Source organism: Microtus oregoni, unplaced genomic scaffold (genome assembly GCF_018167655.1).
Source record: "Microtus oregoni isolate MIOR12 unplaced genomic scaffold, Mior012 000006F_ref0000085, whole genome shotgun sequence".
NCBI lineage: Eukaryota > Metazoa > Chordata > Mammalia > Rodentia > Cricetidae > Microtus > Microtus oregoni.
This window is the reverse complement of record NW_024543065.1, coordinates 20494174-20508905: the sequence shown is the minus strand read 5'-3', so window position 1 is coordinate 20508905 and position 14732 is coordinate 20494174. Positions and strand designations below refer to the sequence as shown.

General features: G+C 39.0%; 1 protein-coding gene across 2 annotated transcripts in view; it reads left to right on the top strand.

The window, feature by feature from the left end:
- Kpna5 (karyopherin subunit alpha 5) overlaps positions 1 to 14732 on the top strand; it is a 46706-nt gene that overhangs the window by 1878 nt on the left and 30096 nt on the right. The window contains exons 2-5 of one of the 2 annotated variants that reach the window (XM_041653829.1): positions 2592 to 2698; positions 10217 to 10350; positions 11860 to 11961; positions 12093 to 12192. In XM_041653829.1, coding sequence (XP_041509763.1) covers positions 10222 to 10350; positions 11860 to 11961; positions 12093 to 12192 — 331 coding nt within the window. In that variant the 5' untranslated portion in view covers positions 2592 to 2698; positions 10217 to 10221. Of the gene's footprint in view, positions 1 to 2591; positions 2699 to 5258; positions 5381 to 10216; positions 10351 to 11859; positions 11962 to 12092; positions 12193 to 14732 lie in introns of those variants that run through there. The other variant, XM_041653827.1, reaches the window with a different exon arrangement.

Below are 14732 nucleotides of genomic sequence, written 5' to 3'. Positions count from 1 at the left end.
TTCACAAGTTGTCTGATCACCTTGCAGGACAGACTTGGAGCTGAGACAGTCGTGGACAAAGGAACATGCCATGACTGGACTGCTGAGTCATGGGTATTGTATGTCTTGTCCTTAAATACTACCTCAAGCCAAGACCCCAGAGAGGAACTTGAAAGGTCGTTGGATCGCCTGTCTCCTTTCCCAATGAGACCACATGGAATAAATCGCCCTTTTCTGCTTTTCACTATTTACTTGTCTCTTTTAATCAATTTATTGAGGATAAGAGGCCAGATCTAGTTGTTGGGGCATAAGCTGTGATCCTCAGTCTTAAAACCCTAAACTCAATTCCTCCTCACATTTATTTCTGTTCTGCCTCATTTAGTTGGAGATTAGTGTTGAATTCTACGCTTTCCACTCTCCTTCTTTTGCTTCTTTCTTTACCCCTGCTTTAAAAAAAAAAAAAAATGAGAGGTGGTGTTTTGGCAAAATGATCTCCTACTTTATTTCCCTCAAAATTAATTTTCTCTGTTTGCCTTTTACTCCTTTGTGCAGCTCTTGTTAGTTAGGCGAACTCAATTTGCTATCTAATTTTGTACTTTTTAAAAAAATTGCATTTTTTATCGTCTATATCTTCTTTCTTCTGTTCTATTTTCTGAGAAACTTCCCATTTTATCCTCTAAATTCCAATTGATAGAAACACTTAAAACTTGTGATAGTATTGGGGGCCATGCTGGGGAGATGGCTCAGAGATTAAGACCACTGACCAATCTTCCAGAGGTCCTGAGTTCAATTTCAAGCAATTACAGGGTGGCTCAGAATCATCTAGAAGGAGATCTGGTGCCCTCTCCTGTCGTGCAGGCGTATATACAAGCAGAATACTGTATATATAAATAATATTTATAATAGTAGTTTCTAATCCCAAGAGGTACTTATACTTTTAATTTGAGAATTAAATATTTTTTCTTGTCTCTTAGTGGATATTGTGGTTTTAACATTTCTTCTTTTATTCTTATACTATATTTCTTCAGAACTAACTTTAAAAAATATTGTTTTGAGGTCAGAAGAGGTAATGCACACCTGTAATCTCAGCAATCAGGAGGCTGAGGTAGATGGATGTCTGCGAGTTGAAAATATAGCAATTTTCAATTCAGACAAGACCACAGAATGAGAACCTCTGATGAACCAGACTGCTTCCATCTTAGGGTTGAAAGTCATCTGATAGTAAAGACTGATGGATCAGCCTTTTACATCTTAACATTAGAAGCCATTTTGTTACAAGGTCAAAATAAGTCCATTCCTGTTTTCTGTAAAACTTGTGTTTGACCATGCCTTGACTTATTTTCTGGAATGACTCATTCCACACCCTATACCCTAACTTCCAACCTAATAACATGTTCTGTCAAAATTATACATAACCAAAATTCCTTTGGAAGTCCCCCAACCTTAAAAAAAAAACTTGCAGGTTTGGGGCTATATAAACCTTTTCCTGTGTCCAGTGCTATTTCCTCAGACCTACTTTAAGGAAATAGTCTTGTCGTTCTGACAGAAAATAAATCTTGCATAATTTGACCAAAAAATTTGGGAAATGGTCTTTACTCTCATTTGCTGGAATTGACAAGACAAGCTAGGTTCGTTCTTGTTCATGATTAAACTTTTATTTTTCAAGAATTGTATTCTACCTCACCTGTAACTTTAACTATAAACGGTTCTGTACTGCCTGTTCCAGGAAACAGCAACCATACCTTTGTTTGAAAAGTTATTGGACTCTACCTCACCTGTAACTTTAACTATAAATGGTTTAGTACTGCCTGCCTGTTTCAGGAAACAGCAACCATGCCTTTGTTTGAAAAGTTGTTATGACCATCTTGCAACTTTACCTTTGTTTCAGAGGGTTATTACAGCGACCTGTTATTATTAATACCTTATTATGACCACCTGGTTATATTCTACTTTATAACCCTGCCTATTTGCATGCCAGTCCCCCATTTGAAACTCCCCTATAACAACTCTTATCTTCCCCTTTCGGGTGAACTGGACATGTGGGACCCACAGAGAAATGACTCTGAACTTGCCTAAAGGTGAGATGATCCTTTGGGGTTTCTGCTTCATGAAAGAGTCTGCTAGACATCTTACAGGACACAGAAGAAAGTGACTGACAAACTACCCATATAGGTGGAACAATCTTTGAAACTTCCTGCTTCATGGAAAAATCTGCTGGATACTATGGGCCTATAAGGTGAAGATGGATACCCCAGTGGTACAGAAAAACTTTGGATGACTGTCCAGGTAGCAAGATGTCTCTGTCAATTCTAGAGTTTTGGAAGTTGTTTATAATGCACTTTCTGTTTACATATTATATCCTTCTGGAGTCTTTGATGGAGTTGAAGAATTTATAGTTATAGTTTTCCTTAGTTATGATAAAAGATAAAGTAGGTATAAATAGTTTAACTGTAGTTCTTTCTTGATACCTGGTTTGTTATATGTAGTTTTGCTATGTTAAAGTTGAAGCCTTCTTTTTGTTTAAACAGAAAAAGGGAAATGGTGTAGGAGGTCCTTCTGGCTATGTGTTGTTTTCATTGTTTAATAAAGAAATTGTTTTGGCCTGTTTATAGGGTAGAACTTATGTAGGCTGGGAGACAACTGAATGCTGGGAGAAAGAAGGGCAGAGTCAGAGAGACGCCATGGATCCGTTGGAGACAGACGCTGGGAATTTTACCAGGTAAGCCACTGCCATATGGTGATCACAGACTACTAGAAATGGGTTAAATTAATATAAGAGTTAGCCAATAAGAAACTAGACCTAATGGGCCAAGCAATAATTTAATTAATACAGTTTCTATGTGGTTATTTGGGGCTAAGCTAGCTGGGTGGCTGGGACAAACAAGCGGGCCCTCCTCTGACATTGCTTTAATTAACCTGACAGTGATGATTCAGATTAGTGGTCTTTCTCCTCAAATCTTTGGGATTAATACACCCTGATTCAAATATATATATATATATATATATATATATATATATATATATATTATTAGTCCAACAAGATAGCCAACACCATAATGACAACGTCAGTTAGGAACTGGAAGACTCTTGATGAGAAGATCAATATGTAATTAGAACTGCATTATTCTGTAGATGGATTTTTATTTGGGCTACCAACTCACTAAAAAACAACATGGAGGAGACTTCTTACTAATCATGAAAACTTGGTTGGCTGATAGCTTAGGCTTGTTTCTAACCAGCGCTTATAACTTAAACTAACTCATTTTTGTTTTTTGTTTTTGTTTTTTTAAGACAGGGTTTCTCTGTAGCTTTGGAGCCTGACCTCAAACTAGCTCTTTTAGACCAGGCTGGCCTTGAACTCACAGAGATCTGCCTGCCTCTGTCTCCCGAGTGCTTAGATTAACGGCGTGTGCCACCACTGCCTGGCTAAACTAACTCATTTCTACTAATTTACTTTCTGCCTGATGACTTTATCACCTCATCTCCATGGTGCCCATCCTGCTTGCTCTGCATCCCTTGATGTCTCCCTCTTCTTCTTCCCAGCATCCTCTGTGCCTGGAAATCCTGCCTAGCTATTGGCCATCCATCTACAGACATTTAAAGACAAGGCACGCAGTACTTATGACTCTGCAGTCTAGTCATGGCATGTCCCTTTGTCTAGTACTGTCTCTTCTCCGATTCTGTCCTTCAAGATGATCTGACAAGTTGTGAATCTTTCTTCAAGATACAGGTTTCTCCCTGGCTACCCCATGGGCTTCAGCCATTCCTTTGTCTAACAGGAGATTGCTGGAGAAATTCTAATTTCATAGAATTATACTTCTGATAGTCTGGTGGGCAAAAAAAAAATCTAAGTGTGTTTTTAGAATATGTTCATTCTTGGCCAGTCAGGCTGCTTACAGTGTTAGTATTTGGAAAGTCTTGTCCAGGTTCCTTTTGTTAGGTTTCCCTTTTCAGTTACACACATGGACAAAGAATCAGTTTTTATATCTTTATATTTCAGTAACCAGACATTTAGCTACTCTAATACATTGAAAACTTCTCTGTGACTGGAATCATGCTGTTTGTCTTGCATAGTCAGAGCTTAGCGTTCCCCATGGGCCTTAGTCTGCTGCCTCCACTACTGCTTGCAGCTCTTCAGGGTGGATTATGGGCTTGGGTGAGTTTGCTATAGTGTAGAGTGCTTCATCCGGAGTTAATTCTTTTTTTTTCCAATTTTATTTTTTTTATTTATTAATTTATTAATTATTTATTAAAGATTTCTGCCTCCTCCCCGCCACCTCCTCCCATTTCCCTCCTCCTCCCCCAGTCAAGTCCCCCTCCCTAATCAGCCCAAAGAGCAATCAGGGTTCCCTGCCCTGTGGGAAGTCCAAGGACCACCCACCTCTATCCAGGTCTAGTAAGGTGAGTATCCAAACTGCCTAGGCTCCCACAAAGAGACTTGAACACCGGAGTTAATTCTTGCATTGATAGGAAACGACATTTATTGAAATCCTTCAGGTTTTAGAGGCTGAAGCAGGAGACTTGTAGGTGACTATTCTTTCTGAGCTACATGGTGGCCAGCGCTACACACACACACACACACACACACACACACACACACACACACACACACACAGAGAGAGAGAGAGAGAGAGAGAGAGAGAGAGAGAGAGAGAGAGAAACATCGTAAGAAGTTTATAAAGCTGAAGGAGGCAAAAGGCTGCATCTGACTTTCATGAGCCTTGAGTTTTTGTTCTGCTTTTAAAAAACCTGTTTGGGCCGGGCGGTAGTGGTGCTATGCCTTTAATCCCAGCCCTCGGGAGGCAGAGACAGGCGGATCTCTGTGAGTTCGAGGCCAGCCTGCTCTACAAGAGCTAGTTCCAGGACAGAGCTACATAGAAACCCTGTCTCCAAAAACAAAAACAAACAAACAAACAAAAAAAACCCAGAAAACAAAACAAAACCTGTTTGGGTGCTACATCCCCGATAATAAACCGGTTCTTCGGTATACAACACTCTCAATATATTTTTCTAGGATGGAGAGGTAGATAAATGAACGAACAAAGGAGAGCTCAGCCTTGCAGGCGCAGGGAGACTAGTGATAATTCTGACATTCATCTACAAAGTAAGGCTGAAGACAGGGGAAGCTGCTGGGTGCTGTCCTTCAGAGCCACCAGCTGAGCAGCCACGCCCCTCTGCAGCCGCTCGCTGCCACGCCCCCTCCGCCCTGGCCGCGAGAGCAAGGGCTTCTGGGAGCCGGCTTAGGGTCTGAGGAAGGGGCGCCGGAGGCGGCCATCTTGGTTTGGTTAACGGGTCGCAGGTGCGAGCCGCGGTCGAGGTGGAGCGTCCACCCCGTGCTGTCTGCAGCCGTGGTCACCGCGGGACACTGCGAGTCGGGGCTCGGGAGGGACCGCGTGAATGTGTAAGTGTGAGTGACGCAGGTCGGCCGCGCTCGCGCGGGGCTGGGACCTCGGGCTGCTGCTGGTGTGCATGTCCCTGTCCCCGGGAAGGGTTCGGGGCGGGCGCCCCTGGGCTCGCAGGCTCCCGGAGGGCTGCAGCTTGGGGGCGTGGCAGCGATCACGCCGCCCGCCCAGCCCTGCTCGCGGCTCCTGGTCATCCGTGTCCAGCGGCTGTCACTGTGCCTGTAGGAGGGACAGGACGTCCCTGGGACCCTCCGTGCGGCACCCGAGCAGGCGTCCTTCTGTCCCACAGTCAGCAAACCCTGGGTTCGTGCTGCTGTCTGTCAGCTGGCTTCCCTGCTTGAGGATGAAAATGCAATGCGTAATAGATGTAGGGATTCGGAAGCTATGAGAGGGCGTAGCGAGATGTCAACCATGACATTTACACGTGAGCTTTTTCTGCACAGAGAATAAGGGGGAAAAAAAGACAAGAGGCTTTTTGACTTGCCTCTCAGTTTCAGTGCTCAGTAACGGCTGCTGTTTTGTAGGGAACAGGGTTGCTAAAGGGAGGCAGGAAACTTTGCTTCACACCGTAGTGTGTGTTTGGTAGTAAGGACTCAGGGTTGTCACTCCCCTCTCTGTACAGGCTTGTCATTTTCTAGCGAGGTGTCCAAGCACAGAAAAATGATGCTTTACTGACTTGAGAAATTGCTTTAACAAATACCAGAAAAAAAAAAAAGACTCTTGGAAGTTCAGATTCATTATGTGCCTAACTTCAGCCAGTGTGGTTTTTGTAAGAACCGGGATAAAAATAAGTTTAGGCATGAAAAAACAAGCAAACAACAAAAATTTTGGTTTGGCAACTTTAAGATGTCTGGATAGCATTTCTTATATTTCATATAATTTTTGTTCAATTCAAGCCTTTGAATTCCAGTCCTTAAAAAACTTGTTTTCCAGCTAAGTAAATTTCTCTGGGTGAGATAACACAGTGAAGAAGGCAAAGATGCAGAAAGTTAGTATCACTGAATAAAAAGAAAGAACATAATGTGTTCTTGGAGCTACCTTTAATTTGGATTACAAGTTTGTTAATAATTTAAGAGGGATCTAGAATGCAAAAATGTTGTGGGGGAGAAGGGCCCAAAGTGACCCAAACAATTGTGAGGACTAAAGATTAGAGCTTCTATTCGTTTGCAGTTTTAATTATTTTCATTCCTTGAAGAAAATGGCTAGTTTTGTAATTTTCACAGTGGGGTAATAATTATTATGGTAATACATGTATAAAGATAAATATTTGTTGTGGAATAGAATATTTGTTTAGCTATGGAAAGATGTGTTGCTGTTTTATCTTGTCTGCCTAAGGCACCTGATTGGTCTAATAAAGAGCTAAACGGCCAATATCTAGGCAGAGGAGGGTTAGATGGGTCTGGTGGGTTGAGAGAAAAGGGAACCAGGGGCCAACCAGCTGGACACGGAGGAAGCTGGAGAGCAGGATGGACAGTACACACGAGGTAAATGAGCCTCCGGGCAGCAATAGATTAATAGAAATAGGCTGACTTGTTTGTTTTGGTTTTTGTTTTTAAGCTAGCTAGAAACAAGCCTAAGCTAAGGCTGAACATTCATCATTAATACGTCTCTTGTGTCATGATCTGGGGCTGGTGGTCCAAAAAGCCTGTTAGAGTATTGGGAAGGCTCGGGAAGGTAGCTTGGTAAGTAAGAAGGCCTTTAATCCTCAAATCCTCAGAACCCAAGGCGGCACTTGGTGGCGCACACCTTTAATCCCAGCCCTTGAGAGGCAGAGCTAGGCACACCTCTGTGAGTTCAAGACCAGTCAGGTCTGTTTACCAAGTTCTATAGGCTTACAAAGAGAGATCCTGTCTTTAAAAATAAAATGATTGTGGATCACTTTTGTGGTCCCTTTGCTAGGGATTTGAGACAGGCGGATTCATGGAGCTCCCTGAGAGCCAGCTGAGCCTAAATAACAAGCCCAAGGCCCTTGTCTTAACAGAAAAAGTGGGTGACTCCGAGGATCGAAACCTAAAGTTGACTGGTGGTGTTGACGCATGCGAGCATACACATCCACAAATAGATAAATGAATGAATATTGACGATGAAATATATATATTTTTATGTATGTGGAATATATATATAATGTGTGTTCAAAGTGTTTAAATGCCAGCAGTCTAGAAAATGCCACATATGTAGTTAAGAAAATTTTAAAAGATTTATTTGTACAAATAGAGTAGTATTTCAGTAACAAATGTTATTTCAGAAACTAGTTTTTTCTTGTTTTGCTACTTAAGCTGTTAGTGAAATTAGAGTTTTAAAAATACATTTTTTCTTTAAACTTTTATTTTTATTATTTTAAATTATTAATACATGGGAATGGGTATGTGAGTGCAGGTGTTAGAAGCATTGGATTCCTATGGAGCTGAAGTTATATGGAGTTGTGAACTGCCTTGATTTGGTTGTTGCAAGTAAACTGGGGTCCTCTGTAAGAGCAATACTTACTCTTAACCACTGAACTGTCTCTCTAGTTCAGGGTTTGTAATATATAAAAAGAGAGGAGAATGCATGCGTTGTTATATATAACCTCAATTTAACAGTTTCTAGTTTCTGTTTGTAGGTTGACTTAGTTATTTTTTCTGTTGCTGTGATAAGACACCATGACCAAGGCAATTAATAAAAGGAAGAGTTTATTTGGGCCTTCCAGTTTCAGAGGGATAGAGTTTATGACCATTCTGACAGGGAGCATGGCAGCAGGCCAACAGCGTGCTACTGGAGCAGTAACTGACCACTCACATCTTGGGACCCCACAAGGCAGGGAAAGAGACACTGGAATGGCCCAAGTCTTTTGAAACTCAAAGCCTGCCCCTTCTCCGAATTCTTCCCAATTAGATCTACCAGCTGGGGACAGGTATTCAAACATGAGCCTATGATGCCTAATCTCAGTTAAACCACCACATAGGTATATATGAATTGCTGAAACATATGTGAAAACTGGATTTGACCAGCTGTAGATATCTCAGATATTCTGAGCGTGAGGTTTACCTCTGGCCTCTACTTCCAATCCACAACCTTTTTCCCATTCTTGAGTCCTCAGCCCATTGTGTTTTAATTTGAACTCCTTTAGTAGTGAGCTTTGCTTTACTCTTTTTACCAATGACCTCTGGTTATCAAATCTGATGCCTTGTTTGGTACTTAGTTTGTTTGCGTGATGAGTCAACAGAAGAGTAAAATATGTTGAGTGTGTTATTAATGTCACTGCTACTCAAATACTTCTCTGGCTCCTGTTCCTTGCACTCTCCCCACTCCCGTATTTTCTCTTACTTTCTTCCTTGTCCCAATTCTCTTGGTTTTCTTTTGTCTTGCCTCCCCCCACCCCACTGAAATGTAAATACCATGAAGAGTTTTCCTGTCCCCTTTGTTTTTGTGGCTCTCCATGACATTGGATAATCAAGTCAGGACCCTTGTTCTGTGTTTCAAACTGTATTTCCAACCATCTGTAGCTCAACACAGTCTCCTAAAGTCAGGATTCATCTATTACAATGACTGCAGTAACGTCAGCAGCACACTCATTGAGATTTCACTTGTTTCCTTTATTTTAGTTCTGCTTCATAGGATCAAGTTTGAACTTCTCAGCTGGATTGCAGCAACCATATTTGTTTCATGTTTATAGCTTCATCGCTGTCTCTTTCTGCTTGAGTCCTTTGTTGAGGCACACTTTATTTCTTACTGTTCTATGTGTGTGCTAGGCTTCTAATTTTTTGCCATATCTTCATATATTCTTTCTGTTTGAAATGCTTGTTCTTTTTTTCCCCCTTTCCCTCCTTTTTCACAGAGCAACACTGAAGCCTTTCTGAGCTTCCTAAGGGACAGTTAATTGCTGTTTCTTACTGTCCTCTCACAGAATTTAATGCATATATTTTAGTGTTCTTTATTGCTTATACATCTGCAAACCAATTAGCATCTTACATCAGAGAGGTCAGATAGATGAAACCCCCCCCCCTTTCTCTCTGTCTCTGTCTCTCTTTGTTTGTGTTTTGAGGCAGGGTTTTTTTGTGTAACCCTGGCCATCCTGGAACTCACTATGTAGACCAGCCTGTTCTGGAACTCAAGAGATCCACCTGCCTCTGCCTCCCAAATGCATGCGCCACCACTGCCTGGCAACTGGTTAACAGTAGCTTCTGGTCAGGCCTGGGTATGTTCTTCGGACTTATCACAGTAGGGTATTAAGTGATCACTAAGTATCTGTCACATTTAACTTAACAGTTGAAATACTGCTGTAGACCACTGTTTAGTCTTCATGTGTGAACCCAGAGTAGGTTATAACATAGGCATAAAATATCATGTATCAGTATAATAAGGGCGATGAGTATTTTTAGACCCAAATTTGTTACTTGTTTAATATTGCTAAGGCTTAGATGTGATTTGTTCCAGCCAAAATTTGTATCCTAATTTCATTGCCAGTGTAGAAACCCTTTGGACCAGCAGCTTTGTTACCTTATCTCATCTACAAATGCCCATTGACTTTGCCTTTCTGCTTCTCTGCTGTGTATGAATTAGCATGAGGCTCCATCACAAGTGGGGCATCTGCTGGCACCTTCCTGGCCTCCAGGTCTGTGAGCTAACTAAACCTCTTTTGAAGTAAGTTGCTAGGATCTCAAATTGTCCTTAAGGCATCAGGAAATGTGCTAAGACTAAGAAATAAATTCTGAACTATTTGGTCATTTTTCTCTAATATGATAGAGGTGTGAGAGACAGTATTTTTGGTCAAATGAATCAGTGAGCTTAAATTTAGTTGCCTACATTAAGCCTCTTACATTGTTTTGAGAGTTATCCCTGTGTTTTCTTCCTCTAAGGTTCCATGGCTAGTCCAGGGAGGGATAACTACAGAATGAAAAGTTATAAGAACAAAGCCTTAAATCCTCAAGAGATGCGAAGGCGGAGAGAAGAAGAAGGAATACAACTTCGAAAACAAAAAAGGGAAGAACAGGTGGGTGTTCTTAGATACAACAAATTCATCCATTCTAGTCAGTACCTCCTGTGGAGGTTTGCAAGTTTAATTATCATTGCTGTATTTTAGAAAATTTTAAATGCTAAGTGTTTGAGAAAATTGATTTGCTAACTCTGTTTCTTAATTAAGTCCCTAGAATAATATTTGTAAATTCATTGATTAGAATCTTATACTAAGGTAGTTACTGACTAGGGTGATTTTTCTCTTCTGTTAATAAAGATTTTGTTACCATACTTTTTCCTAATGCTAAAAATGCTTACCCTTGAGTCATTTAGCTAACCTCCAGTTTTCAGCATAGACTTTGTCCCCAGGAAACACATGATATGCATTGTGGATTTCATAAGTTTTAAGATAATTAAAGTCATCTTTGTGTGTTTTCATTTAATGATTTCTGTATTTGCTAATATATTTCTATATTTCATAGCTTCTATACTTTGCATATGCTACTTATGAATACTTCTTAACATTTTTCATTCCAATATAGACTTGGAAATATTTATAAAGTAGTTCTTACAATAACAAATAACAAAAACAAGCTAAAAATAGTGTATGTAAAGGACTATTCCCAAAAGTCCAAGAAGGCCTGCTTAGAAATGTAGTAATTGTGGTTTTTCAGCTCCTGTCTGTAGTATCTTGCAGAACTTACATCAAAGAAACAAACAGACAAACAAAAAAAAACTGTTGACTAAAAAAAATGTGTGTACAGACTTTGGAAGAGCTGTATTTATTTAGTCATTGAAGTACAAGGAGGTTTTTTTGTTGTTTTTTATCTTTCTATTTTTATTATTAATGGAACTAAAAAGTATAAGACTGATTTTCCTAAGACTTTTTTCCTATTGCTTGTTTTATTTTATTTAGACAGGGTCTCACATAACCCAGGCTGTCCTCAGATTTTCTTGTAGCTGATGATGCCCTTGAATTCTAGAGCCTCCTGCTTCTAACTCAGGTGCTAGGATTATAGGCATGCACCACCATGCCCAGCTTCCTATTGCTTGTTAGTTGGCTATATTGACTCGGTAGCATGATATTTATACTGTGTGATTTACTTTTTAAATCAAGAGTTCTCTTTTTAAAGATTTGTTTTTATTTATTATGTGTGTATGTTTGAGGGAAGATATGTGCACTGAGAGCAGTTGGCCATAGAAACCAGAGGTATCAGATGCCCCAGAACTGGAGGTACAGATGGTTATAAGTTGTCAAACTTGGGAACTTGGAATTTAACCTTGGTACTGGGACTCTGGTCCTCTGCTAGAGCTGTATGCACTTTTAAGCACTTAACCATCTCTCCAGTCCATAGTAAAGATTTTCTTAGAAAAATTCTTCTATAGTTAGTCATCAAATAAAGAAATGCATGCTTTTTCAAGCCCTATAAAATGTAAATGTTTAATATTTTGAAATATAAAAATCATTTTGTTTACTCATATGAATCCTGTGACTGTTGAATGTTTTGGAAAACTTAGTATATAAAATAATTTTTCTTTGTTGCAGTTGTTCAAACGCAGAAATGTCTCTTTGCCCAAAAATGAAGACTGTATGCTAGAGAGTCCTATCCAGGACCCAGATATCAGTTCCACTGTACCCATTCCAGAGGTATACTTTACGAAATTGTGTTTTGGTTTGTATTATGCCTCATAAAATTTCTGAGACAGTATATGCATCAAATAATATAAATAATATTCATGCAAAATCATTTGCCTGATGATTTTATTTCTGTGTTTTAGGAAGATGTCGTCACTGCAGATATGATTCGGATGGTCTTCTCTAGCGATGCTGAACAGCAGCTGGCAGCAACACAGAAATTCAGGAAACTGCTCTCTAAAGGCAAGAGTTATTGCAGTGGCTATTTGATGTTGCACAATTTAAGGCAGAGATTTATATTTTTTAAAATTTTGGGACACTTATTTTTTTCCTTTTTTTTTTCCAGAGACAGGTCTTAATTTCTCTTTATAGTTTAGCCTGATATGGTTTTATACACCTTTTTTCATTTTGTTTTTTTACCTTTGAGAGAGGGTCTGTCTACCTAATCTTGGTAACCAAGATGTCACTAGATAAGTCAAGCTAGCCTCCAATTCATACAGGTAGGCTCACTTGCCTTAGCACCCAGCTTGGTTGTGTTTACCTTTAGTCCCAGCATTTGGGAGGCAGAGGTAGGCAGATCTCTGTGAGTTGGAAGCCAGCCTGGTCTACATAATGAATTCCATGCCATCCAGAGCTGCATAGAGATCCTGTCTTTAAAAAAAGTGTTTTAAAGTATCATCTTTTTCAAAATATATTATTAGAATAAACACATTGTAGAAAAAATTACAAAAGAATCTAAAGAAGCAAATCAAAAATAATTGTTACCAGTAAATAAGGCTATAATTCTATATAGAAATACTTTTTAGACATATTTTTCATTTGTTCAGTTTTGACTTGGAGGAGACAAGGTTTATCTTGTAGCTAAGACTGGCCCCAAACTCTCCATCTTCCTGCCTCACCTTCACAAGTGCTGGAAGTTCAGTTATGCAACACCGTACCCAACTCGTTCATTATTTACTAACCGTTTGTAATTCATATGGTCAAACTACTTACCCAGTTAGTATTAGTATTGTTTCATATGTAGAATTTATAGAATTGGTGATTGAATTGTAAGGAATTTTTAAGATGTTAAGATTTTGCAGATAATGCTGAATCACCCCACCTTAATTTCCTAAGAAAGATAAAATTTGCTAAGGTGAGGAATGAATGCAATCTTGTGGTTTGGTCAGCGTAATCTAAGTCTTTTGTCTTTGCTCTCTTATTTTTTAAGAGTGAGTGTATTATAAATAGTTATAAAATAGGGCCGGCAGAATGCTCAGTGGATAAGGGCAATTGCGACCAAACTCTGTGACCTGAGCTTGATCCCTAGAGCCTATATGCCTGAAGGAGAGAACTGACTCCTTCCAAAAGCTGCCGCCTGTCCTCTGCACTTGAACAGTGGCATACAGTCATTTGTGAACATGTCTGCACACACCACATAAATGAGTGCAAAAACTTTAGTAAGGGAAAATTATCAAATATTTTTATTTTTGAATGACTACGTTTAGCTTTCATAAAAACATCCTTCATCTTCAGTAGTTCAGAAATATTTATACAATCAAGAATGATTTCTTTTTATCTCTGCATTTTAGAATATTTTTGCAGTTGATATTTATGTTACCTGATTAAAATTTTTTATTATATTCTTTTTCAAGATTTGTTTTTGACACCTGCATAGTGTACAACTGATAGGATTTCTGTAGATTTTGTTTGAGAATTTTGAAGTTGTTCTCAATTATTTTTCTACCACATCTTTATTATTATTGAATTTATTTTGATTCTTTAAAGTAAGAATGTAGTTTGAAAGATTTTAATCTTTCTGTTATCTGTATCATCATTCTCTGAGGTGAGACTGTTTTAGTAAGACAACTGTTTTCTGTAATTTCAAACTGTCATGTTTCTCTTAAGCTTTATATGTCAATTATTTTTCACTGTTTCTTCTTAATAGTTGTATTTTTAAGCCTATGTTAGACATAAAACAGGGGTTATAAATGCTCTCCTTTGCTGATTGACATGGATTTCTGCCAAGTGTATCAGGGATAGGAGAACTTTGGATTTACTATATTTTTATTTAACCTATCATATAGAAAACCTGGGAAAGCAGCTGTAAATAGAACTGTTAGCAGAAACAGCAGGCGACTTGTAGTTCTTCATCTTTAAGTAGTATTCTAACAGTTGCCACAAAGCAGATTTAAGTATGCCACTGGCTACTACGTAGCCTACCATTAAACCCAGCTCTGATTTAAATCAGATGATAAACCTTTGTTAAAATCCCTTAATCTGCTTCTCCATCGTGACCACTCTTGTAATGCAAATCACGGGTTACACTTCTTCAATTTCATTTTTTGCAGAAACTTCCCCAAAGCTTTTCTGTTCTATATTATTCTTTGTTTTCACTGCTTGAGCATATATTTTCCTATTTTGCTTATATTTAAATTGCCACAATGCCTGTGAATTTTATTTATGATAGCTCATCACCTTTATAAGCTCATATAGACTTTTACTTTGTTATGTAATATCAATAACTATGTTAAATTAGCTGACAATTCTAGTGCACTTTAATTGGCTTCTTTTAGATGGAATGATAAAAAGTGTTGCTTTGAACTTTGGGCGAAGAGACTGCATTTGTGTTCTTATGTAAGTGATAGGTCTGCATCTGTGTTTACTTGTAGATACTGATGGTCCAGTGTCCATTTCTCACTGCCTTCTAACCACACATCCTGTTTTCATCTTCCATTTTATCACCTCTTTCCTCAAAGACAACAACACAAATTTCTGTTCTTTAAATTTTAAAAAAGGAAAGT